The sequence below is a fragment of the Drechmeria coniospora genome, chromosome 02, assembly GCF_001625195.1.
Source record: "Drechmeria coniospora strain ARSEF 6962 chromosome 02, whole genome shotgun sequence".
NCBI lineage: Eukaryota > Fungi > Ascomycota > Sordariomycetes > Hypocreales > Ophiocordycipitaceae > Drechmeria > Drechmeria coniospora.
Window position 1 is genome coordinate 860,011 of NC_054390.1, and position 21,821 is coordinate 881,831.

At 59.5% G+C, this 21,821-nt stretch overlaps 11 protein-coding genes and 1 non-coding gene across 12 annotated transcripts; 3 read left to right on the forward strand and 9 right to left on the reverse strand.

Annotated features, from left to right (window-relative positions):
- Positions 1–44: 44 nt before the first annotated feature.
- Positions 45–770, reverse strand: DCS_03507 (uncharacterized protein; the record flags this gene model as incomplete). Its single annotated transcript, XM_040800826.1, has 3 exons — positions 45–191; positions 251–625; positions 720–770. The coding sequence occupies 3 exons, from the start codon at positions 768–770 to the stop codon at positions 45–47; spliced, it is 573 nt and encodes a 190-aa protein (XP_040655859.1).
- A 1,443-nt stretch (positions 771–2,213) lies between these two features.
- Positions 2,214–3,532, forward strand: DCS_03508 (uncharacterized protein; the record flags this gene model as incomplete). The annotated part of the gene is made up of 2 exons (XM_040800827.1): positions 2,214–2,809; positions 2,914–3,532. 2 exons carry the CDS (start codon positions 2,214–2,216, stop codon positions 3,530–3,532), a joined length of 1,215 nt encoding a protein of 404 aa, XP_040655860.1.
- Positions 3,533–4,287: 755 nt separating this feature from the next.
- Positions 4,288–4,360, reverse strand: DCS_t75. Its single transcript has one exon. It is a non-coding gene; the product is annotated as a tRNA-Cys (tRNA).
- Positions 4,361–4,968: 608 nt separating this feature from the next.
- On the reverse strand, positions 4,969–6,258 carry DCS_03509 (uncharacterized protein; the record flags this gene model as incomplete). The annotated part of the gene is made up of 1 exon (XM_040800828.1): positions 4,969–6,258. One exon carries the CDS (start codon positions 6,256–6,258, stop codon positions 4,969–4,971), a length of 1,290 nt encoding a protein of 429 aa, XP_040655861.1.
- A 575-nt stretch (positions 6,259–6,833) lies between these two features.
- On the reverse strand, positions 6,834–7,139 carry DCS_03510 (uncharacterized protein; the record flags this gene model as incomplete). Its single annotated transcript, XM_040800829.1, has 1 exon — positions 6,834–7,139. The coding sequence occupies one exon, from the start codon at positions 7,137–7,139 to the stop codon at positions 6,834–6,836; it is 306 nt and encodes a 101-aa protein (XP_040655862.1).
- A 40-nt stretch (positions 7,140–7,179) lies between these two features.
- On the forward strand, positions 7,180–8,640 carry DCS_03511 (uncharacterized protein; the record flags this gene model as incomplete). Its single annotated transcript, XM_040800830.1, has 1 exon — positions 7,180–8,640. One exon carries the CDS (start codon positions 7,180–7,182, stop codon positions 8,638–8,640), a length of 1,461 nt encoding a protein of 486 aa, XP_040655863.1.
- Positions 8,641–8,916: 276 nt separating this feature from the next.
- DCS_03512 (uncharacterized protein) lies at positions 8,917–10,418 on the reverse strand (the record flags this gene model as incomplete). The annotated part of the gene is made up of 2 exons (XM_040800831.1): positions 8,917–9,386; positions 9,449–10,418. The coding sequence occupies 2 exons, from the start codon at positions 10,416–10,418 to the stop codon at positions 8,917–8,919; spliced, it is 1,440 nt and encodes a 479-aa protein (XP_040655864.1).
- A 2,247-nt stretch (positions 10,419–12,665) lies between these two features.
- On the reverse strand, positions 12,666–13,256 carry DCS_03513 (uncharacterized protein; the record flags this gene model as incomplete). The annotated part of the gene is made up of 1 exon (XM_040800832.1): positions 12,666–13,256. One exon carries the CDS (start codon positions 13,254–13,256, stop codon positions 12,666–12,668), a length of 591 nt encoding a protein of 196 aa, XP_040655865.1.
- Positions 13,257–13,289: 33 nt separating this feature from the next.
- Positions 13,290–14,096, reverse strand: DCS_03514 (uncharacterized protein; the record flags this gene model as incomplete). Its single annotated transcript, XM_040800833.1, has 1 exon — positions 13,290–14,096. One exon carries the CDS (start codon positions 14,094–14,096, stop codon positions 13,290–13,292), a length of 807 nt encoding a protein of 268 aa, XP_040655866.1.
- A 2,524-nt stretch (positions 14,097–16,620) lies between these two features.
- Positions 16,621–17,760, reverse strand: DCS_03515 (uncharacterized protein; the record flags this gene model as incomplete). The annotated part of the gene is made up of 1 exon (XM_040800834.1): positions 16,621–17,760. One exon carries the CDS (start codon positions 17,758–17,760, stop codon positions 16,621–16,623), a length of 1,140 nt encoding a protein of 379 aa, XP_040655867.1.
- Positions 17,761–20,290: 2,530 nt separating this feature from the next.
- DCS_03516 (uncharacterized protein) lies at positions 20,291–20,677 on the forward strand (the record flags this gene model as incomplete). Its single annotated transcript, XM_040800835.1, has 1 exon — positions 20,291–20,677. The coding sequence occupies one exon, from the start codon at positions 20,291–20,293 to the stop codon at positions 20,675–20,677; it is 387 nt and encodes a 128-aa protein (XP_040655868.1).
- Positions 20,678–20,738: 61 nt separating this feature from the next.
- DCS_03517 (uncharacterized protein) lies at positions 20,739–21,233 on the reverse strand (the record flags this gene model as incomplete). The annotated part of the gene is made up of 1 exon (XM_040800836.1): positions 20,739–21,233. The coding sequence occupies one exon, from the start codon at positions 21,231–21,233 to the stop codon at positions 20,739–20,741; it is 495 nt and encodes a 164-aa protein (XP_040655869.1).
- Positions 21,234–21,821: the final 588 nt, after the last annotated feature.

The following is a 21,821-nucleotide window of genomic DNA, read 5'->3' on the forward strand; positions in this document are numbered from 1 at the left end:
ATTCTCGACAGGTGCCGCCGCTGGCTTCGGACGACGGCCATCTTCTAGCAGTCTCCCGATTGCACTATGACGTTCCAGTTCTGCGGGTGAAATATCTGACCGCTGTACATGGCTTCCCCGCAAACGGCGGTGATGAAGTCGGCGCCGTTGACAATGTCCCGGTAGCTTCCGAGAGTCTTTGTCGTCGGCTCCTACGAAGCCTCTCCATCAGCCGACGGGGCGGGCAGGTTCTCCTCGAGCATGCACTGACATCGTTGCACCACCAGATGGCGGCGCCGCTGCTGCAGCTCACCTGGCCGCACTTTCGAGGGCCGGCCGGCAGGGTCGGCTGCACGTGATCCCACTGCCAGGAATTGAGATCCATCCTCGCCTCGTAGATGGCGCGATGGTCGGCGAGCGGAAATGTGTTGCAGTGCAGCTCTATGTGGCCCTTTATCTTGTCGAACGGCCCCGCAGATCGGTCAATGGTGCTCATGCTGGCAGACGGAGCGTGCCAATCCAGGAGAGCCTCGGCGCGGACTTGCTGAGCAGTGCCATGAAGGACGGTGGTGTTGCCTGTCGTAAATTTGACCATGCTTGGAGGGGTGACGGGGTCATGGGCAGGATGTGCGACGGCGCGGCCGTTCTCGAGCGGCCATTAGCGAATACTCGGCACAACCATGCAGGCACAAGCCCATGCGACGACGGGTGCTTCAACCAGCTAGACGGCTTACACATACTCCCGGGGCGAGGGGGAGGGAGAGGAACCCAATGAGATGGGTCGACTGCATCATGAACGTCGTTGAACGTGGGAGGAGTGTGCGCCGACAATCCTGCAGAAGCCGTGCGCAACCTCGAAGAATGGACTTTACGAACCATCCAATGGCGAGTGAGGAAAAGGGTGAAGCGACGACCGCATCCCATAGCGATGACGCACTGTTTAGGGCCGCTGCGGTGCGATGCTGCGGTGCGATGCTGCGATGCTTGGACGCTGCCCAGGCTCCATTGCCACGACGTCAGCCATGGACAGGCGTGCCCATCGTGGACGGAAAGTCGTCAACGCGACAACGGAGTACGCCAGTGAGACGTGCATGACGCAGCACTGTTCATCATAATGTTTCTCATTTGTCCATGCGAGGACATGATGAAGTCGAGCGAACGGCAACTGACGTCCCCTAGCCCGTCAGCGAGAACATTGGCGTCATGGGAATCCCGTCATGGGCTGATATCCTTGCGATTGAATGTGGCAGTGGCGTGTCAATGGATTGCCAGAGAAGCGATTGAATGTGACGTCCAAGCAGCACGTTTCATGCCGTGTTCTTCATTCTGTCCATGGAAGACGGAAAAGTCCAGCGTGGCAGCTGGCGTCGCAGGCGTCGAAGCCGTCATGCACAATGTGTCCAAGTGAATCTGTCCATTGCCAACCCCCCAAACTCGTGTGTACCGACCATGCAAAAGGTCTTGGTGCTCGTCATTTCCATGGTATTGGATGGTTGGCTGAACGGTTGGTTTGCTTTTCTGTGCACTGTTTTCTTTGGACGCTGCCAGGGGGAGGAGAGCGTCGTTGGATTGGCCGCAAAAAACACCCTTGTCGGCAGAGCTGGGCAGGGCGATGAGCGGCCAGCCGTAGCGTCGTTGGGACGGGAAAAGAAGCACCCAAATCTGGCCGCACATGCTGTTCCGTGGGATGCCCCTGGTAGTCGATGTGCCTGTGCCCAGACGAGGACACGAACCTGAGAGCCGGGACTTTTGGGGGACCACGGGAGGATGGTTTCACCCGAGATGCTCTCGGACTCGGCCCCGAGAAGACGCGGCAAGCGATCACGTGTCGGAGACGGCCTCGGGAAACAAAACGTGCATCAAGTTTTCGACGACGTTTCGTGCTTCACCCAAGTAAAAAAATGGTCGAGCCAAGATTCCCAAGTGGTGGAGGGTTGTGTAGCGAAGAAAAACAAAACGGCCCATGAAACCGCCACGCATAGCGCCACCTGAGACGGCTGACCGCCCGAGGCGAGGCTGATGAACCAGGGACATTCTCGCCTCACGTGCACCTGCTGCCAACCCCTATACGGTGCATTCTGCCTCCTATATCAGGTATCCATACGGAGCACACAGGTGCACCTATATATCGGCTCGTGGCCCATCGTCTTACGTTTCATGCGAGCCAAGATCACATCTCCCACCTCATCTCTCGGCATGATCATTGCGTGCTGGTGACCCCACGCTTGACGACAATGCTGCTGGCCCTCCTGGTCGGGCTGCCCAGCTGCGTGCTCGCCACGACGACGGCAAAGAAAATCACCATCACGGATCGGGGCGATGTGTGCAACTCGTCTCCCACGCTATTTTCCATACATTTTCCTCAATGTCCGGTCCAAAGGGACAGGCTCATTCAGCATGCCTTGCCATGCGCGTTGCCTCCCCGTGCCGGCCTCTGCCCGACAAAGTGCTTGACCGCTCACGAGGCAGATAAGCTCTACTGCACCTACACGTCGAGAACGTTTGCCGCAGGGCGAGGCATATCCATCATCACGAGCCCGCAAAACATGGAGACGTTTCGGAACGTACCGGCCTTTGCCGACGCCGAAGTGCCGGCCTGGGCAAACCAAAACTCGTCGCTGCCTTGCCGCGAGGTCGAGATTCCCGGCAAGGGCCGGGGCTTGGTGGCGAGCAAGATGCTCCATCGTGGCGATCGGATACTGGCTAGCACCCCTCTCGTACTGCTGCATCTCCGTTCCCGGCAACCTCTGGACGGCCCCAATTTCCTGGAGCTGAAGAAGGCGGCCGTCGACGGACTGCCGTCGAGAACGAAGAAACTGTTCTGGGACCTGTACTCGTCCCCCGGCATGGATCCGATCGATGGCAGGATCCACCCCAACGCCTTTGACCACAGCGAAGATGGCATGGCCATGAGCGGAATCTACCCGGAAATAGCGGCAAGTCCTTTGCCGCGGCCCTTTGCCAGTGTCACGACGGACACGCCACGGCTGACCTCGCGAAGCGCATCAACCACGACTGTCGGCCGAACGCGGCGTACTTCTTCGACCCGGAAACATTCACGCACCACGTGCACGCGCTGACAACCATCCCGACGGGCACCGAAATCACCGTCTCGTACATCGACCCGTCCATGCTCCGCCGCCGCCGCCGCGACGAGCTGTTTTCGACCTGGGGCTTCCGCTGCTCCTGCAGCTCCTGCACGGCGCATCCGGCCCTGACGACGGAGTCCGACGACCGCCTCGAAGAGTTGGCGTCTCTGCAGGAGCAGCTCGAGGAAGAGTGGCCCACGGCTCCGCCCGAGATGGCGGAGACGCTCATCAGCCTCCACGAGCAGGAGCGCCTGCACGGGCCCATCAGCTGGGCCTACCAACTGGCGGCCCTGACGCACTGCGCCAACGGAAACTACTGGACCACGAAAAAGTACGCGCGGCTGGCCATCGAGGTGGGAACGCTGGACGTCGGATTCGGAATCCAAGAGGACGACCAGCTGAGGGTCTTGGCCGAGAGGCCGAAGCAGGAGGCCTGCTGGCAGCGGCGGATGCTGGTTGACTAATGCTCTCGACATCATCACCGTCGGATCGGCCAGACGGCGAGACCGATGGGTTTCAAGGCCGGCACTGCTCGACAGGACTGCCTGCCATGGTGCCGTGCGACGGGCACTCTTAGCTTCACAATGCACTCACTCACTCGTACCGTGTTGCGTGTGCTCCACAAATGAAGCCGTCACCAGCTTGTGCGGCCCGTCCCGTCGACCCGCAAAATGGCGGCGACGAATCATGTTCTGCCTCCGCAATTGACATATAAAGTCGGCCTACGGCCGCTCGATGCGGCGTCGTCGCGCTTGCTTGCGCGTTCCATGCAGCATTGCTGTGCGTTCCAGCAAGAATAGTGTAAACACCGCAGGACAGCGGTTTTCTGAGACAACCCGGCCTTCTCGACGGGTTCATGACTCCATACCCAGACCGTAGCAATGATGTTGCCTCGAAGCTCCTTGCGATACAGCGAGATGTCGCAGGAGAAACCGTTGTTGCGTTGCCATGGTACCAAAGTCTCGCCATCAACTTGCAGGGGCTGAAGTGCAAATGGCCCTTTACCATCTACCACTATTCTGCGCAATTGACCCTGAACCCAGGATTTATTCACTTCTCTTGCCAGAGAAGCAAACACTTGCAGGGTGCTATGATACGTGAGCCGAATGATGAGCCGAATGATCTCTTCGCCCTGACACTCTGCCAAGGACATGGTGGGACCGGTGCAACGGTGACGAGCAAAAAGAACTCGGCCGTCAGCATCAAAAAGAATACTGTCAGCTCGAAACCGGATTCGAACCAGTGACTTCAAGATCTGCAATCTCGCACGCTAACCACTGCGTCACCCGAGCTTTTTTCGACGGAATCCATGGCAACAAAACAGGCCTTTGATGCTACCGACATTGCTCCCCACTCATCGCCAGGTGTGCAAGCTCGTCGGATAGCAATACTTGACATCACCAACAAGACCTCGCAGCAGATATGCCTGAGCGCTCGCTCACTCGACGTCCTTTGTTTTAGAGCATGATTTCATGGCTACTGCGATCAAGGCCTGCCACTTTACCCCGGCAATGATGATATGTGTACCCCGTCCGTCGGTGGGGGGGCGACAGTGTGGCCGTGTTGCCGCAATCCTACCGCTCCTTTCGCTTCTGCATTCTCAAAGGCCAATAGGTGCACACGCCGTCGGAATCCAACCGAAATCGGCGTCGTCCATTTCTCCCATAGACGGACGGTTAGCATTTTCCCCCATCTTTTGCCTCTCAAGACGGAACATGACGTGCGTGATGCCGACGCACTTGTCCGTGGCCTGCCCCTGCCCAAACTGTCTCATGATGCTCTCGAAACCGCAACGCTCGACCTCCTGTTTCCCTTCTCGCGCGAGACGTCGCAGGCGCCGGCTCCCTTGCGAAATCCGTCTCCGCCGCCAGTCGGCTGATGGACTCGTCGTATCGGTGCCTCAAGGAGTGGCGTTGAGACGCGAGGCCGTCTCTCCGAGTTGGAGAGCGACGAGTGTCCACCAGCGGTCATGCTCGTCGTACTTACATCCATGGTTCGCCGCATTTTCCGGACGCAATATTGCTTCCTTTTTCTGACGTGACGCGCGAGGTAGCAGCCGGCCTGCTTCATCGAGCCATCTCTGCCCTTGTCTTTCTTCTTTCGCGGCACCCTTTTTGGTTCCGGAGACGATCTGCGCAGGCCGTTCCTTGCTTGCGCGGCCGATGACCATGGCACCCCGGGTCGGAGAGGGTGCGTGGAGGAGGACGCCGGAGGTGGGACACGTCGAAATCGAGGCCCGGGCACCTATCGTGACCATGTCGCACGCCATCGTCGAGGACGTGACGACGAGCCTCCGCCTCTCGTCGCGCACGGCAACACCACCACCTCTGCTGGTGGCACAGACGACGACGACGACGGCAACGCCAACGTCACCAACCTTGTCGGTGTCGCGAGCGGCAACGACGGCATCGACATCACCACGCTTGTCGGTGCCACAAACGACGGCAACACCAAGCTCGCCAACCTCGTCGGTGCCGCAAGCGTCGACGACGAGCCTCGGGGTGGAGCAGTCGGCATCAACCTGGACCGCGGGCCCATCCTCCCAGCCGACCTCGTCCCTCGTCCTGTCGATGTCGGCGGCGCTGGCGCCAAGCGAATCCTCGGCCGCCGACCCGGCATCCGACGCAGCGGTGCCGGCCGTCAGCTCCAGCGTGTCTGCCGGCACGGCCGTGGGCACCTTTGGTAACGAGGAGCCTTCTCGAGCATCGTCGGAGGAGCATGGCCGCTGACCGCAAACGCAGCCGCCTTTGCCGGCGTCATCATCGCCGGCGTCTTCACCTACAAGCGCAAGTCGAAGGCGAGCAGGCAAAGAAAGGAGACGACCCCTGCGCCGTGACGAGGGGACAGGGCGAGGCGGCGACGTGACAAAGGTGACGACGGAGCGAGTGCGGGCGTTGGGGGGGGGGGGATCCCAACCGACGTGACTGCCCAGTGCGAAGTAGGTGGACGAAGCGTGCGTGGCCTGAGCCACACAGTGCCAGCATGGAGCTGTCGACGGCACCCCCAGCACCTGACCATGACGGTACGTGCAATCGACACAGCGGTTCACAGCGGCTTCGACTTGCCTCCAGCGTACCGGGCGGCAGGTGCCTCGCACGGCCAGCACCGTACGAGTTGCCGTCCGTAACTCTACGTGTGCGCACTGTGCAGGACCGTCGGCTCTACGGAACCGACGAGTCAGATATCCCATGCCATTTGCCCATGCGAGAGGGCATTCCCTCCGAGTAGCACTTGATGCATGTCGTTGCACATCTTCTCTTCAACAGACGCCTCCGGTTTCGGCCGCCGACGTGGGACAAGGCCTGGTGCGTGCGTCGACGACGATGGTTTGCATACGGCAGGTGTACAATCGGCGTCCTATAGGTTCGTCCCATGCCATTGGCGGCACCTACAGCTACTGTAGGTCATCTGAGCAATTTAAAGACAATACAAGACGGGTTCTCTCTCCCTTGGTGGCTTCAGGGTCACGATGCATCGACGATGTCGAGTCACAGAGGTGCGAGCATCGGGAGTACACACGGTCCGCATCGTCGACCGCCCGGCGACGAAGTAAGCAAAAGGCGTGACGAACCAACACGGAGGAGGCCAGTTTTGAGCATGAATTATTAATACGAATTATTAACAATTATTAATAATTATTAATAATACATTTGAAATGCCAACACCACTGCGAGTGCATGTTGGTGACTCGCACCGACGCGGGCGAGAACACGGCGCTACGGCCTACTAGTATCGTAGTCCGGGCCGCTGTGGGGCGTCCCATGCCTAACCAACAGCGCTGCTCCGACGACGCCAAGGGCATAAATCATCGAGACGCCAACCTTTCTCCTTGCTTTTACTTCCTTCATCATCCCCAACCTCGCGCCAGACGACGGCGCCGCGAGGACTCGCCCGCTCCGGATCCTCCCGTTTCTCTTGGTCCTCCTCTTGGTCCTCCTCTTGGTCCTCCTCTTGGTCCTCCTCTTGGTCCTCCTCTTGGTCCTCCTCTTGGTCTCCCTCTTTGTCCCCCTCTTGGTCCCCCTCTTGGTCCTCCTCTGGGTCCCCCTCTTGATCCTCCTCTTGGTCCTCCATTGCGCCGAGCTCAGCGCCATTCTAGCAGCGCCATTCCATCATGGCCCCGACCTCGGAACGGCAGCGACGCGATGCGGCCGAGACGACGCCCCTGCTCGCCGACGGCCGCCTCGTCCCCGACGCCGACGCCGACACCGAGGCCGATGCCGCCTCCTCGAGCGACAGCGTCCTCAAGGATGGCCGGTCGGGCAAGCCGCTGCCCAAGGGGCAAATCTTCCTGCTCTGCTACGCCCGCGTCATGGAGCCCATCGCCTTCTTCTCCATCTTCCCCTACATCGCCCAGATGGTGCAGCGCAACGGCCACCTGCCCGAGTCCGACGTCGGCTTCTACAGCGGCCTCATCGAGAGCCTCTTCAGCGCCGCCCAGATGGTCGTCCTCCTCTTCTGGGGCGGCCTCGCCGATCGCCTCGGCCGCAAGCCCGTCCTCGTCACGAGCCTCGTCGGCATGGTCGTCGGCCCCGCCCTCTTCGGCCTCTCCCGCACCATCGGCCAGATGATCCTCTTCCGCTGCCTCGCCGGCGTCTTCTCGGGCTCGAGCCTCGTCATCCGAACCATGATCAGCGACCACTGCACGGCCGACACCCAGGCCGTCGCCTTCAGCTGGTTCGCCTTTGCCGGCAACGTCGGCATCTTCCTCGGGCCCCTCATCGGCGGCGCCCTCGCCGACCCCGCGACCCAGTATCCGTCCCTCTTCGGCGCCGTCCGCTTCTTCGCCGACTATCCCTTTGCCCTGCCGGGCTTCGTCGTCGGCGCCATCTGCGCCACGAGCACCCTCACCTCGCTGCTCTACCTCGAGGAAACCCTCGACGGGGAGCCGGCCGAGGTCCCCGGCGACCAGGAGCGGCGGCGGCACATGTCCATCTGGCAGCTCGTCCGGGCCCCCGGCGTCGCCGTCGTGCTCTGCGTGTACGGCCACGTCATGCTCCTCGCCTTCGCCTACACCGCCGTCCTGCCCGTCGTCCTCTTCACGCCCGTCGCCCTCGGCGGCCTCGGCTGCGACTCCTTCCAGATCTCGCTCTACATGGCCGCCCTGGGTGCGAGCCAGGCGCTGTGGACGCTGCTCGTCTTCCCCGTCCTGCACCGCCGCGTCGGCACCGTGGGCGTCCTGCGCCTCTGCGCCGCCTGCTACCCCTTCTTCTTCGCCGGCTTCGTCGTCATGAACCTGCTGCTGCGGGAGGGGACCGAGGCCTCGGTCGTCTGCTTCTGGGTCATCGGCACCGTCGTCTGCTTCGGCGGCCCGGGCGTCTCCATGGCCTTTACCGCCGTCCAGCTGGCCCTCAACGAAGTGTCGCCCGACCAGCACCACATGGGCACCCTCAACGCCATCGCCCTGACGTGCACGAGCGGCATTCGATCCGTCGCACCGGCCGTCACGACGGCAATGTACGCCGTGGGCGTCCGGGGTCAAATCTTGGGTGGCCATCTCGTCTGGGCGCTGCTGGTGCCCATCTCGGCCGCGCTGCTGCCCATGCTGCGATGGTTTCCTCGCGGCAAGGACTGAATCCGACGACCCTTTTGCGTTCGGCCCATCATGCACATTCTGAGAGCGATTGTTACATGGCAAGCGAAACACGGTCACGCACTGGACGAATCGATGACTGGTGGACGGTGCGGCACTCGGCGGCGTCTATTTGCGTGCTTTGTATGTATACGACGTTGCGTCGCTGAACTCTGCCTGTACTGTGGTGTAATGTAATTTGCTTTTCCCGGACACGACCGTGACCGTGGTGCCATGTGAATCATGTGGCAAGGTATCCCTGCTCGACCGACGCACGCGTCAGACCATGGCAACTCCGTTGACGCTGTTCGCCGTGCTGTTCGCCGTGCTATTCGGGCCGCTACCCTTGCTCCAGCCCTTGCGCATCTCAAACGTCTTGTGGGGCTTGTTCCTCAGCGCGTCCCGCAGCCGGTCCTCGCTGCGCTGCATCCAGACGCTGATGGGCGCCGAGCTGACGGGGTAGAGCGGTATGTTTTGGCTGCTCATGTGGAAGGACTCGGCGTTGCGCTTGTCGTACGAGGCGATGATGTCCAGGTCGGCGGCGATCTGGTCGCAGTAGTTGTCGAGCGGCAGGTCGTTGACGTCCTGGCCAAAGGGGTTCTCGATCTCGCGGCCGATGAAGAGCAAGCCGAGGATGATGAAACTAGCACCGATCGTGGCGGGGATGGTGATCCAATCGAGCAGCCGAACGAGCTGAAAGGGCAGGAGGATGACGTAGAGCCAGGTGATTTGCGAGATGAGAATCGAGTCTGGTCACGTTAGAGAGCTCGCCGGAGCGGACGGGGCACGGGGCACGGGGCACGGCACGTACAAGCAATGGGGAGCGGCGTGCAGAGGATGCGCTCGGTGCCGACGAGGGCGTCGTTGAGGGCCGTGAGGTTGTTGTAGGCGAGCGTCTGCTGCATGGGCACCTTGAGCTGCTCGTTCCGAACGAGCATGTCGAGGGTGACGGCGATGTGGTTGAGAATCTCGAGGGGCAGGTTGCCGAGCGGTCGGCTCGCCCGCTTGAGCGTCTTGCGGGGGTTGCTGGCGGCAAAGGAGATGCCCAGGTACTCGCCGACGTCGCGGAAGAAGTGCCGCTTGCGGCTCGCGACGGCCTCGGGGCTGCCGTCCGTGGCCGCCTTGGCAAAGGTGTCGAGGTGGCCGATCAGGTGGCCGAGGTCCGGGTAGGCCGTGTAGGGCTCGAAGCGCAGGCTGTGCTTGAGCGCGAGGGCAAAGGCGACGACGAGGTTCATGGAGCTGATCTTTTTGAGCATCTGCTCGCGCGCGTCCTGGTCGGGCCGGTCGACGGCGTGGATCCAAAAGATGCGGCCGAGCACCTGCGAGGCCTGGACGAGGGCCGACCAGTACTTGCGGCCCTCGGTGTAGCGCTCGTACGCCGTCGACTGGCGAAACGAGAGGCTGAGACCGACGACGAAACCGAGAATGGTGAGGAGGACCGAGTTGAAGCCGACGTCGTGCACCTTTTGGTGGAGGACGGTGATGAGCGTGGCCCAGGCGCTGATGAAGAAGAGCGGCAGGATCAGCTTGGGCAGGATGCTGCCGTGCATCTGCAGGAAGATGGGCCATTTCGAGTGCCTCGAGATGTCTCGCGGGCCCGTGAAGTAGTCGTCGAGCTCGAGGGATCCCTGCCGCCGAAAGGTCACGGGGGCAATGGGAGTCGTGGGCGAGGCGAGCGAGGCCACCTTTTCGAGGGGGACCTCGAGCGTGCGGTGGACGGGCATCGAGTCGCTCTTGAGCGAGCCGGCGTGTTCGGCGACCACGTCACCGGCGTCGGACATGATGAATAAAAATCAAGACTGTCTCTGCCGTTCACCTGGGCGATGGGAGTTTTTTTTGATATATTATTTTTATTTTGCCTCTTTTGCTGCGAGGGAATGTCGACGAGGTCCTGCCTGCCGCCACGAACGTGATGACGCTGCGTGCTTGGATACTGTGGTGGAACTATGGTGGCACTATGGTCGAGGAGAACGAGCGTGGGACATGAACGACTATGTGCGGCGAAGATGCGAATGAACGGGACGAGCTGGGCTCAAAGGACACAAAAGACGACAAAAGGGGGAGGAGATGGAGGTGAGAAGATGAAGAGGAAGAAGAGTTCGAGGGAGGTGAAAAGTTGGCCCGGACGGAGGTCATTGTTCACGGTACGTACTCGGGCAGCGGTGAGGAGCTGGATAAGGGATGGCAGCGACAGCCAGCGGACCGCGTGCTGCCGCTGACGGCGGCCTCTAAGTATTACCTACTAACGTATTCGTACGTACTGTACTTGGCTCCCCGTACTGCGCAGTACGGAGCATCGTGCCCCCTGTGCATGTGCATGCAACCAAGTTAGTACTTACCTGCAACTACTTGCAGCATGCGGAGCAGGCAAGTACTGTACTTGCAAGATAGCACGAGGTACCCAAGTGCGTTAGTAGGTACGGTGTTGTGCGGTGCCTAACCGGCACGCGGCGGTACCTGTACGGAGGATATGCACTGTATTTGTGTGCTGACGGGAGTACAGAGTACTCGATGCGCGTGGGCGTGACAAGTAGCTGCGATCATGGAGGCCCAAACGCAAGGGGCTCGAGGAGGGGGTTGGCCCTTGCCGCTCTACGCGCCGTGCCGGAGAGACATGCTGGGAGCGCGGCAGGGGCCACTGCAGGGGCCGTCCTCTGACGCTGCGTTTCAGCGGATGAAGGGTGCGGCTTGGTATGGGTGGCACGACGGCAGCCGGCCTGGGTCCGTCCGAGCCGGCACATGGAAGGCCAATGGCATTCCGTGACGATGCAATCATGATGTTGGCTGCTACGTTTCGAAGCCAAGCCGTTGCGTCACACTAATCACACGATTAGTTACGTAGAGGCTCGGATTAGGATTAGTCCGAGCAGACCCGCAGGAGGCGCAAAGCTTCTTGCCAAAGGCCACTGTGTCCCAGTAGGAAGGACACTGTGTCCGGGCAGGCCGATGGTGAGGAAAAGACTCATTGGAAAAAGGCCACTATGGCCGGAATCTCTTTTGTAGAAATCAAGGGTATTTCCTTTGTTGATACGTACGCTCCCATTGAATACGGCAAAGTATACAGAGTACGGAGTAGCGTGACACGTTGTTTCCTCTGCTCCGTGCATGTATACGTAAGCACATGGAGGCGTAATATACTCGGTGGTGCTCCACACAGTACAAGTAATCTCGGGAGTAATAATTCGTACTCTGTACGGAGTACTTACGGAGTACGGAGTACTTGCAGAGAGGATTCGTACGGAGCTCCTAGTCCGTATTATTCCGCAGATGATGAACCGAGGAAAACCGTCACTGGCTGGTCACGGCTCATCGGCCGCTCTGCAAAAGTAGGTTGGAACTAAGCACGTAGTGAAACAATCATCTCTACGCCCTGTACGCCGTATTATTAGATGATTTGCGCGAGTGGTAGCCAAGAGCGAACACAGCCACGGGGTCCAGTTTTGGCGGGCCATCCCGGCCATCATTCCAGCGGCAGCACCCCTTGCACTTGTACATGTACGGGGTAGTTGTGCCTTGAAGGTATAGCTGGAGCGCCAGAAATAAGTACCGTAGTGGGTGCCTAGTAAGTACCTCCCCACCAGTGCTTCGTACGGAGTACAACGTACGGTACGTGGAGATGCCCAAGGTACATGTACTGTACTCCGTACAGTAAGTACAGTACAGGGTACTCCGTACACGGTATTATTATGTTGCACCAAACCAGCCACAAAACATGGGCGCCACAGTCAATGCAGACTTAGTAGGTGCTATATGCCACATATTACCTAATACAGCACTGGTCGGCGTTTGCGAGCGTTCTTACCTCCAGTACCTAGTAATATACTGTAAGTATTTGCAGTCAGTAATATGAAAGTACCTCGTGCAGTGCCGCGTGTTCTGAGGAATACGAGGACAATGACGCCTACCGCTCCGAGTACCTGGCTGTGCTCCAGTTCGTCTACAGTGGCAGTCGGCGGTCCTGATCATGTTCGCCGCAAATGAGTTCTCGTGTTGCCTCACCGTCCCCTGGTCGTTTGCGTCCGACAACGTCATATTTGGAACTGGGAAGCAGAGTCGAGACGGACGACGCAGCACGGACCTGCACTCACCGGAACAGAATCCATTGCATACGACGGCTGGGAGCGAGCTATTGCTGCAGCCGAACATCTAGCACAAGCACATGCACGCAATGGCGGGCACTGCTGTCCAGGAGCATCGCGGGAATCGTCTTGATGGTTGACACGCTGAGGGTTTAAGAATGGTACAGAGAAATGTCTGATGCTCTCGGCAGCAGAGTATGCATATGATGCTCTCGGCAGAAGAGTATGCATAGGTTGCTCTCGGCAGAAGAGTATGCATACTGTTGATCGCTTTGAAAAACAAGGTGCTATACGAGTGATGACGATGGTGGTGACGATGACAATGGTGGTGATGATGGCGATGGTGGTGACGATGACAATGCTGGTGACGATGACAATGGTGGTGATGATGGCGATGGTGGTGATGATGACGATGGTGGTGATGATGACGAGGGTGGTGCTGATGACGATGGTGACGATGGTGACGGTGGTGGTGGTGATGATGATGATGATGATGGTGACGCAACGCAATGCAATGCATCGTCGCTCTCCCCCTGGCATCTCATCGCAACCGCCGTCCTCGACACTCGGCCCTCATTCCGTCATCGCATCGAGGTACACCTCAAACTGGCTCCGCATCAGATTGTACAGCTGCCGCTGCTGGCCCATCATCTCCTCCATCTGCTTCTCGATGTTCCACCGAAAGGCCTCCATCCTCAAGACCGACTTCTTGATCTCGAGGCACTCCTGCATCAGCGCCCCGAGGCCGCCGCCGCATGCCGAGCACGCATCCGTCGTCGCCTGCCGCGTCCGCTTCCTCGGTCCCGTCTCCATCTCGACGGCCTCTGGGTCGGCACGTCTCTTCCGCCCCTTTCGCGTCGGCGCCCGTGCCGAGCCTCGTTCCGCCTCGGCCGCCGACCCTGCCTCGGAGTCGACCGACGAAGCTTTCCAGTTAGGGGGATCCGTCGGAGTCGGTCCGAGCCACTCGTGGTTCGGGTATCCTTCCGGCAGCCAGTCACTGTGCAAATCCACGCCCGGGTACGCCGCCCTCGTCACATTGGCCGCCTTGAGCGAGCAAACTCGATCGTAGCCGAACATGGTGCGCAAGAAGAGCCAGGGGAGCCAGCTTCCCGTGTTGCGCGCGTAGACGGTGATGGGGTGGTGAGATGGCGTCGTCTTTCTCGACTTTTGCATCTTTCGGACAAGCTTGATCCAGTGCTTGCGGTCATCCTCGGTCAACCGTGGCCCGAGCTCGTTCCACAGCTTCTTGATGTCGCGATACCATCGACTGCCGGGCTCCTCTTTGACCCAATCGGGGGGATAGTCGTCGTCTTCCTCGGCGGCATAGTCGTCGTCTTCCTCGGCGGCATAGTCGTCGTCTTCCTCGGCCGGCCGCGCCATGATGGGGCCGAGAGGAGGGAAACGGAGTGTTCGGTGCAAAGAGGCGACGTACGCGAGCAGGCCGAGAAGACGATATGGCGAACAAGGTGCAAAGGCGGTGGACGAGAAAAACAGGTGGCCGTGTGGCACCTGGTGCGAACGAGGAAGAAAGCTGCCGAGTTTTTCATCACTCCCGGGTGCAGGAGAGGATAGTCGAAGAATGTAGCTTGCCTCATCTCCAACCGCCGCGCCAGGAGGCAAGCAAGTCGTTTCTTCAGGAGCTCATCGCATGGGGCGAGGGATGATGGATCGTGTTTGCTCTCGACGATGCAGGCAGGATGAACCCAGTTCAGGATGAATCCAGCTTGATCCGGAACCAAGTACAGCACGTTAGAGGCACACGTACAGCGCCTAGTAATTACGGGGAGGTGGACTGGCCAGCCTAACACATGGTACATGCAGATGCAGTTGTGCCTGCACTGCCGAGTGCCTGTGACAGCGAGGAGGGAATGAGGAGCACACATGCCCGCGCACACCGCCTGCCACATCGTACGCCAATGGCATTTGCCGGAGCCTTCGGCCATGTCTCTTCCGATGGAGGAGTCATTTCTCGTTTTTCTTCCCTCCATCTCTTCGCCTCGCCACGTCGTTTTCAGCATCCACGACCGCCGTGGTTGAGATGTCTTCGGCAACCGTCCTCACGACGATCCCCATCGGCCATTCGCCGTGAGCGTTGCCGATGGACTATGATGTTCAGGCTTGCCAGATCAAAGTGGCTCTCGCCGAGATCAAGCGGCGCAGACTTGGACTCTCATGCCGCGAAACCTCGCTGCTTCTGTTTATGTTGACAGGACATGATTTATCAAAATCGTTGGCAGCTATGCCTGACGAGGTTGGAGTGGATCGTTGCACTCTGATTTGTGAATTACTCTGCCGAAAGGGACGCGGTAGATGGCAAACACTGACGGACGACAGGTCGTTGAGTCCAACCGTCGAGATTGCAACATGAAGTCGTGGTGCAACATGAAGTCGTGGTGCAACATGAAGTCGTGGTGCAACATGAACTCGTGATGCTACATCAACTCGTGATGCAACAAACATGCCTCGTTTTACCAGTCTTGCGGCGACGCACTAGCGGGTGCATGGATGCAACCTCGTTCCCGACACCTCGACAGACAGCACAGCCATCACGGCACGTGACCTAATCATGAGAGAGGATGATTCCAATCTTCACGTCATCACCATGGCGCGCACGGCCGTGGATAGCCGAGGTCTCATTGCCCTGTTGTGCCGTTGAGCGAGCAGTCGTCGAAGGAGGCAATGGAGATTACACAACGCAACAACGCAGCGAGGGTGAGGCCGAGATGCTGGCCAGCAACAAATCATGCGGAGCTGAGGTTTAGTGAGGGACATGCTTCGGAAGACAAGCAGAACTCGTTCGGAACACGACCAATGTTGGGGCAACGCAACCCCCTCCAGCAACTGGAGTACAAATACGGAGTACTTGCTTGGGTACGTCATGTGCAAATAATACTCCTCTCCACTGAACATACTCTGTACTCCGGACCTACATGTTTGTACTGTGCTCCGTACTTACTGACCCGTTCACCCAACCCTAGGCCGGCCATGCATTGCTCCGAATCCTTGCTCAGCCTCGTGCCGGCGGCACAGCAAAGGTCATAGGATGGAACAAAATGAATCCATGGTTTGAGACACACGCCATGCTGATGACCAATAGAGTTTTGCCTTTGTCGTATTCCTCATACCAACAGTGTCTCACTGCCCCTCCTCGCCTCATCGTCTTCGGAAATCACATGCACGGCGATTTGCATCGGATTCTGCCCCACTTTTCTCATCCGTTACCGGAAGGGAATACCGGGGGGCCCGAGCCGAAGAAGTGGATCGTCCGAAAACAGGCGTCCAGTGCTCGACATGACCGCAAACAGTCACGAATCCGTTCAAGATGCACCGACGCAGCAATGCCAAACGGGACGGGGCAAGACGCATGAGTCGTACCGGCGACCGACCAAGCATGGGCGGAAGAAAGACCTCCCCGCAGGCAAGAACACTAAGGCACAAACACTCGAGGCACGGCATGCCCAAGCCGGCGGCGGCATAAATGTGTTGCTCCAATATCGTATCTAGGGACAAAATCGAAGGAATAAGCAATACAAACTAAAAGACGTGCGTCGGATGTCGCTCGATGTGAACCTCCCAACACGTCGTAGCAATCGCGCCAGCATCCCGGCCACGCCGAGCCAGCGACCAAGCTAGCAAAGGTAGCCAGCCGGTAACCAGCAGCGGCCATGCTAGCAAATGTAGTCGGTAGCAAGCAAGCATAGCATGACACCCCGGAGCCGTTTGGTTCCATGAATTTGCCCAAGATCCCGTCTAAACATTAACTCCCTGCTCCCCTCCCCCCCCGAGATCATACGCCGCGCCGAGGCCAAAGGGTGGTGGTACAGAGCGAGTACGTCAGCATGAACAGGGTTCATGTCACCTTTGTGTGCCGTCGACGGCGGCCAAAGGTGTGCCGACGGGCGTCCTACGAGACATTGCCCAGCATGACCCAGCCCTCGTCGTTGGAATTCTGCCGATGATGATGATGCTGCTGTGCGGTTTCCCTCTCGTCCGCGCGCACTCCCCGCCGAGAAGGCGCCGCGGCGTCGTCGTCGTCGTCGAGCTCGCAGTCGGAGAAGCAGTCGTAATCCGACAGCGAGTCGGTGACCAAGTCAGGCGGCTGCGAGGTGTCGACGTCGTAGGAAGGCTGAGCGCTCGCAAGCTCGTACACGACGCGCAGGGGCGGAAAGGACTGGCGGGACGGCGGTAGGGACCCATGCTGGATCGTCTCCTCGGCGAGAACCTCGAGCTGATGCGGCGAGGGCGCGGGGGAGAGGAACTGGGCGATGGCGGTGTCGTCGCCGAGGTCGGTGAAGGAAAGGTCGAGGGGCAGCGGCCGCTCCGAGGTGCCGAGGGCGCTCGTCGTGCCCGTGGCCGGCTTGCTCGAGAGCGCCTTGCGTGGCCGTCTCGCGGGCCGGATGGAGTAGACGGGCTGCTCGTGCCGGATGCTGTTGAGGTTGAAGGTGGCGTCGTCGTCGGCGGCGCGGGGGCCGTCGGCGTCGTCGTACAGGAGGCCCATGCGGTACAGCTCGGCCACCTGCGCGTCCTCGGTCTCGCCGTCGCCGGCGGAGGGTGCGGAGCGGCGGACGCGGATCTTGCTCTTGGCCGTGCTCGCGTCGCGGAAAGCCTCCTCCCGCTCGAGCGTGGGCCGGCGTACGAGACGGAAGCGATCGCTAGGCAGGGGAAGCTCGCTGCGAGCGAGGACCCGGGCCTCGTCCTCCTCCTGAGGACCCAGGAAGGACGTGGGCCGTGTCCTGCAGCGCAGCCGGGGCGAGGGCCGGGCCGCGTTGTAGTGCTGCCGCAGGTCGGCCTCGAGGTGGGAGCGAAAGGCGGATCCCGCGAGGATGCTCGAGGTCTGGTCGCTTGCGGTGCACGGCAAGCCGAGGGAGACGCACACGTTGGCGTCGTTGCCCTGGGCGAGCCGCTTGGCGTTGGCGCGCACCATGTGGTTGAAGGACCGACGCCGGTGTCCCGTCGGGTCGATTCGACGGGGGAGATGACGATTCTGCATCATGGAGACGGGAATGCCTCCTCCGGCGGATGAATCGACGGCAGCTGCCTCCATCTCCGGCCGAGTTGACGAGACCTTTGCGGTGACTGACTTGGGGTGGCGATGTCGACACGACGACGTCGCTGCGAGGTCCGAGGCGTCCCAGGACAGCAGGTGTGAAGAGGAAGTGTGATGCTGTTGCACGCCGAGAAATGTCTCTAGGTTCTAGGGGAATAGGGGAGAGGGAGGGTTCGAGGAGTCGAAAAGGTTGAAGGGTGAGAGGAGGAGGAGGAGGGGGGGTTGATGGGTAGAGTAGGAGGCGTCTGGACTGACGGAGCCTCCACGCATATACCAACGACGGATGCAGGCGCTGGTGACGTTGATAGACCTCGACTTGGTCAGCTTGGCAGTGCGACAGCATGTACCGGCAGGTATCGGACGGGATTACACAGGGGAGGCGATGTGATTGGCGGGCCGAGGAGTCATCTGGCCTAGTCGCCGCGGGCTGGCAGCTGACCGTGAGTCACTACAGGTGGGTGTAGGCACTGTGCGTAGGTGCTAGGCACTGCCCGTAGGTGCTAGGCACTGCCTGTAGGTGCTAGACGCTGTGCGTAAGCAAGTGCTAGGCACTGTGCGGACGTAGGTGCTAAGTACTGCACCTCGGTGCCAAGCACTGTGCGTATGTAGGTGCTAGGCACTGTCCGTATGTCGTTGCTAGGCACTGCACCTAGGTGCTAGGCACTGTGCGTATGTAGGTGCTAGGCACTGTGCGTTTGTAGGTGCTAGGCACTGCATCTAGGTGCTCGGCACAGTGCAAAGGAGCTAGGCACTGTAGCGCAAGGCACTTCGGTGGGCTGTGGTTATGTTAGTACGCAACCCAGTCCTTGTCAGCTCACGGCACTGAGTACTAACGTACCTAACAAGCACAGTACTCCTGCCCAAGTACTGTGCCACCTACCGCCATGGGTACTGTGCTACCCTCCACCAGATCCTTCCAACGAATTGCTGGGACAGAGCGCGACCTTGTCCGACGGCGAACCGACGCCCCGAACAAACGTCGAGCCAACGGTTTCATGCCGTGGCCAGCGCCGTGCTGCGTGCCAAGGAACAGGCGATGCTCGCCTGCTTTGGGCCGTGGCGCAGTGGATCCCCTCCTAAACCATCGATCAACCCAGCGATGATGCTCGGACGTACCTCTCAGCACTCGGGCCGAGGCCCTGTTTGTCGCAAAGCACAACGAGAACACGCGGATAGGCGATGCAGAGTGCGTCCAAGTCTCGGGTGATAATGTCGTCATCGATTTGCATTGCCCAGTTCCGGCGGTTGCAGGCGTCGCCGAGATCGAGGTTGAGTTGAGCGCTTCCGCAAACGGCTGCCGACGATGGTCATCACCAACCTTTGCACGAGCGGCAAAAATGCGTTGCTAGGATCCCACTGCACATGGCTCATCGTGCACTGATGGCCATGGATGGATTGTTGGATGGACGGGACGTACTTGTTGGATGGATGGCGACGTCTCGTTGCACCTGAAACGGTTGTCGACTCGGGTGCACGCTCGCACGTCCAATCACATTTCATTGGCTGGTACTCCGTACAACAGGCAGTATTACCTAACGGATCACTGTGAGCGTCAGCACCCCCTCCTAACATGATAGTTGGAGGCGGCACCGATTGCCTGGATAGGTATTATGGTGGCATCCAAGTTCTCGCTGTTCCAGTGTCTTACTTGCTGTGCTGTTCCAGTGCTTACTGGGCACTGCAGTGTCTATTTCCTTGGGCAAGTGACCCGTACGCCGTATTATCGGATTGATTATTATAGGCTCGGTACCGGCTGACTGCATGGCGCCTTGCTGGCACACGTTGTCGTGGAAGCCTAGAGTGTGATCATGACACTGGCCGGCGGGCACCTGTTCTGGACAACTCGTCGTGACTCCTTGCCTCGATCAGCCACTGCCACCTCGCATTCACCGTTCCCTCCAAGGGCAGCGATACCTGTGTGTGGGTCTCTGTGCCGATGATGCAGGGACTTGGCCATGACACGATCGCCTCTGTCCATCTGCGTCCTGGGCGTCATCCCATGCCGCCCGCAGCGCTCATGCGAGAATTTCGTCAAGCGTTGTCACCCACGTGTACGGCCTGACATCGACTCGCGGGGAGACCATCTCGTCTGTGGTGAACTCGACGCCCAACACAAATTCGTTCACGAATCGCCCGATGGTGACCGATGTCGTGTCTGTCTGCCAGTTCTGCCTTTTCCTACCCAGCGGTCGCCATTGTCGGCACGCCATCTCGGATGACTCAGGCCGGTTCGAGCGGGCGACTCATCGAAAATCCTGTCGACATGGCGCATTCTGCCCTGCCGCCGTGTTTCGTCTTTCGTATTCGAGGCGTCTCGTCAAACAGTTCCCGTGACAAGCTCATGACGTGGTGGTGATCCATGTCGTCGTCGACCGGTATATACTTACTTGTACCAAGTATACTCGTCTTGTCCCGTGATGTGATTCTGCCTCAGGCAGCGCCGTCCGCCGCTCGGAGGCGAACCCCATGCCTGTGCGCAGGCCACTTGCGTTGAAGCACTTTGCCAATCATGCATGGTACGGAAGCCATGGGCCAAACCATGAGCCAAACCATGAGCCAAACCACGAGCCAAACCATGGGCCAAATCATGGGCCAAATCATGGGCCGCGCCAACTGCTTCGTGCATCCTGCCCGACATTCGCCGCGGTTCTCCGAGTGCGCAAAGCGGCAACCAGGCGGCAAATCTTCCGTGGGTCACGGTCACCAACACCGGCAACCGTCCAACTGGAAACACCGACTGGGGGCCGGCCGCGTCTGCTTTGTCGGATCCCGTGGAGCGGCAAGCGGAAGCGTGCCAGAGGAGAATGGAAGAAGCCATGAGTACAAGGGCAAACAAACTGCGACAGACGCCTTGGTACGAAGCGAGACGTTGCCGCCGCCGAGAAAGTGTGCGAAACCATGGCTGCCCGTCTAATAATCCATGTCTACAAGTACCATTTCCTCCCCCGTGGCCATGCTGCCGAGTCCGCCCGAGTCTAGTTCTTCAGAGGCACCACGGGCGCCGTACCCCGTACAAACTTGGAATGCTGACCGATCGTCACGATGTCGTCGCCCTTCAGAATCTTGATGGAGACAAAGGCCAAGCTTCCGCCCACTCTCTCGGCCGTTGTCTCGATCCGGATGGTGTCGCCCGCTTTGGCCGTGCTGAGGTAGCTGATGTGCATGTCAACGCTGGCGCCCGTGCTGGGCCGCAGATCCCAGGACGCAATCGCCAGGCCCGTGGTGAAGTCGATGATGGTTGCCGACACGGCTCCGTGCAGGGAGCCTTTGCTGTTCACGTGCGTCTCCGTGAGCGTCAGGGCCGTCGTGACGAACCCCCTGCTCACCGACTCGAGCTTGATTTCCGAGAGGGTGAAGCCGTAAATGGGCGAGTTTTGCAGGAGCCGGTCGAGCAGGGACTGGACGTGCGCCGTTCTGGTCGCCACCGTGTCGGCGCTCTCGAGCGGTGCCGACGAGGAAGAAGACGCCATGGTTGCCGCTGCGTGCCTGCAACTTCCTTTGGCCAGGGCGAGGTGAGGAAAAGTAGTATGAAGTCGAGATCGAGATGGATGACTGACGCGGTACCGCGACTGGGAAGCCCAGTTGGACAATGCATCGCTTGACTCGCCGGCGTATCGTCACGAAAAGCGGGTCGGACGTGTCCTGGCCGCAACCTGGCTGGTCAGATCGTGGACCGAGAAAACTTACAGTAGTATACTGTGCATATACAGGTATATCCGCCTCGGCGATGAAAATTTAACGGTACTTGTGCTTCAAGGGTAGTTGTATTAATGCTTGCTTGTATACGGAGTAGAGTATATTTACTTGCAGAAAACCTTCCGCAATACTAGTTGTAATTACTTGCCGCATGACTTGATCGCAATGTACCAACAGGTCCGGAGCACACTTACTTGCACATGTACTCTCACTGGCGTCCAAAGCCCTCCCCGTCGCTGGGGCCAGGATGGCTTCGAATGAAGCTGGAGGAGGAATACTCTCATGCGAATTCCCTCGCGTCATCACGGTAGTCTTGGCTGAGCGGTTTTCTCCCCCCTTCGCAGTATGAATGACAGTATTAA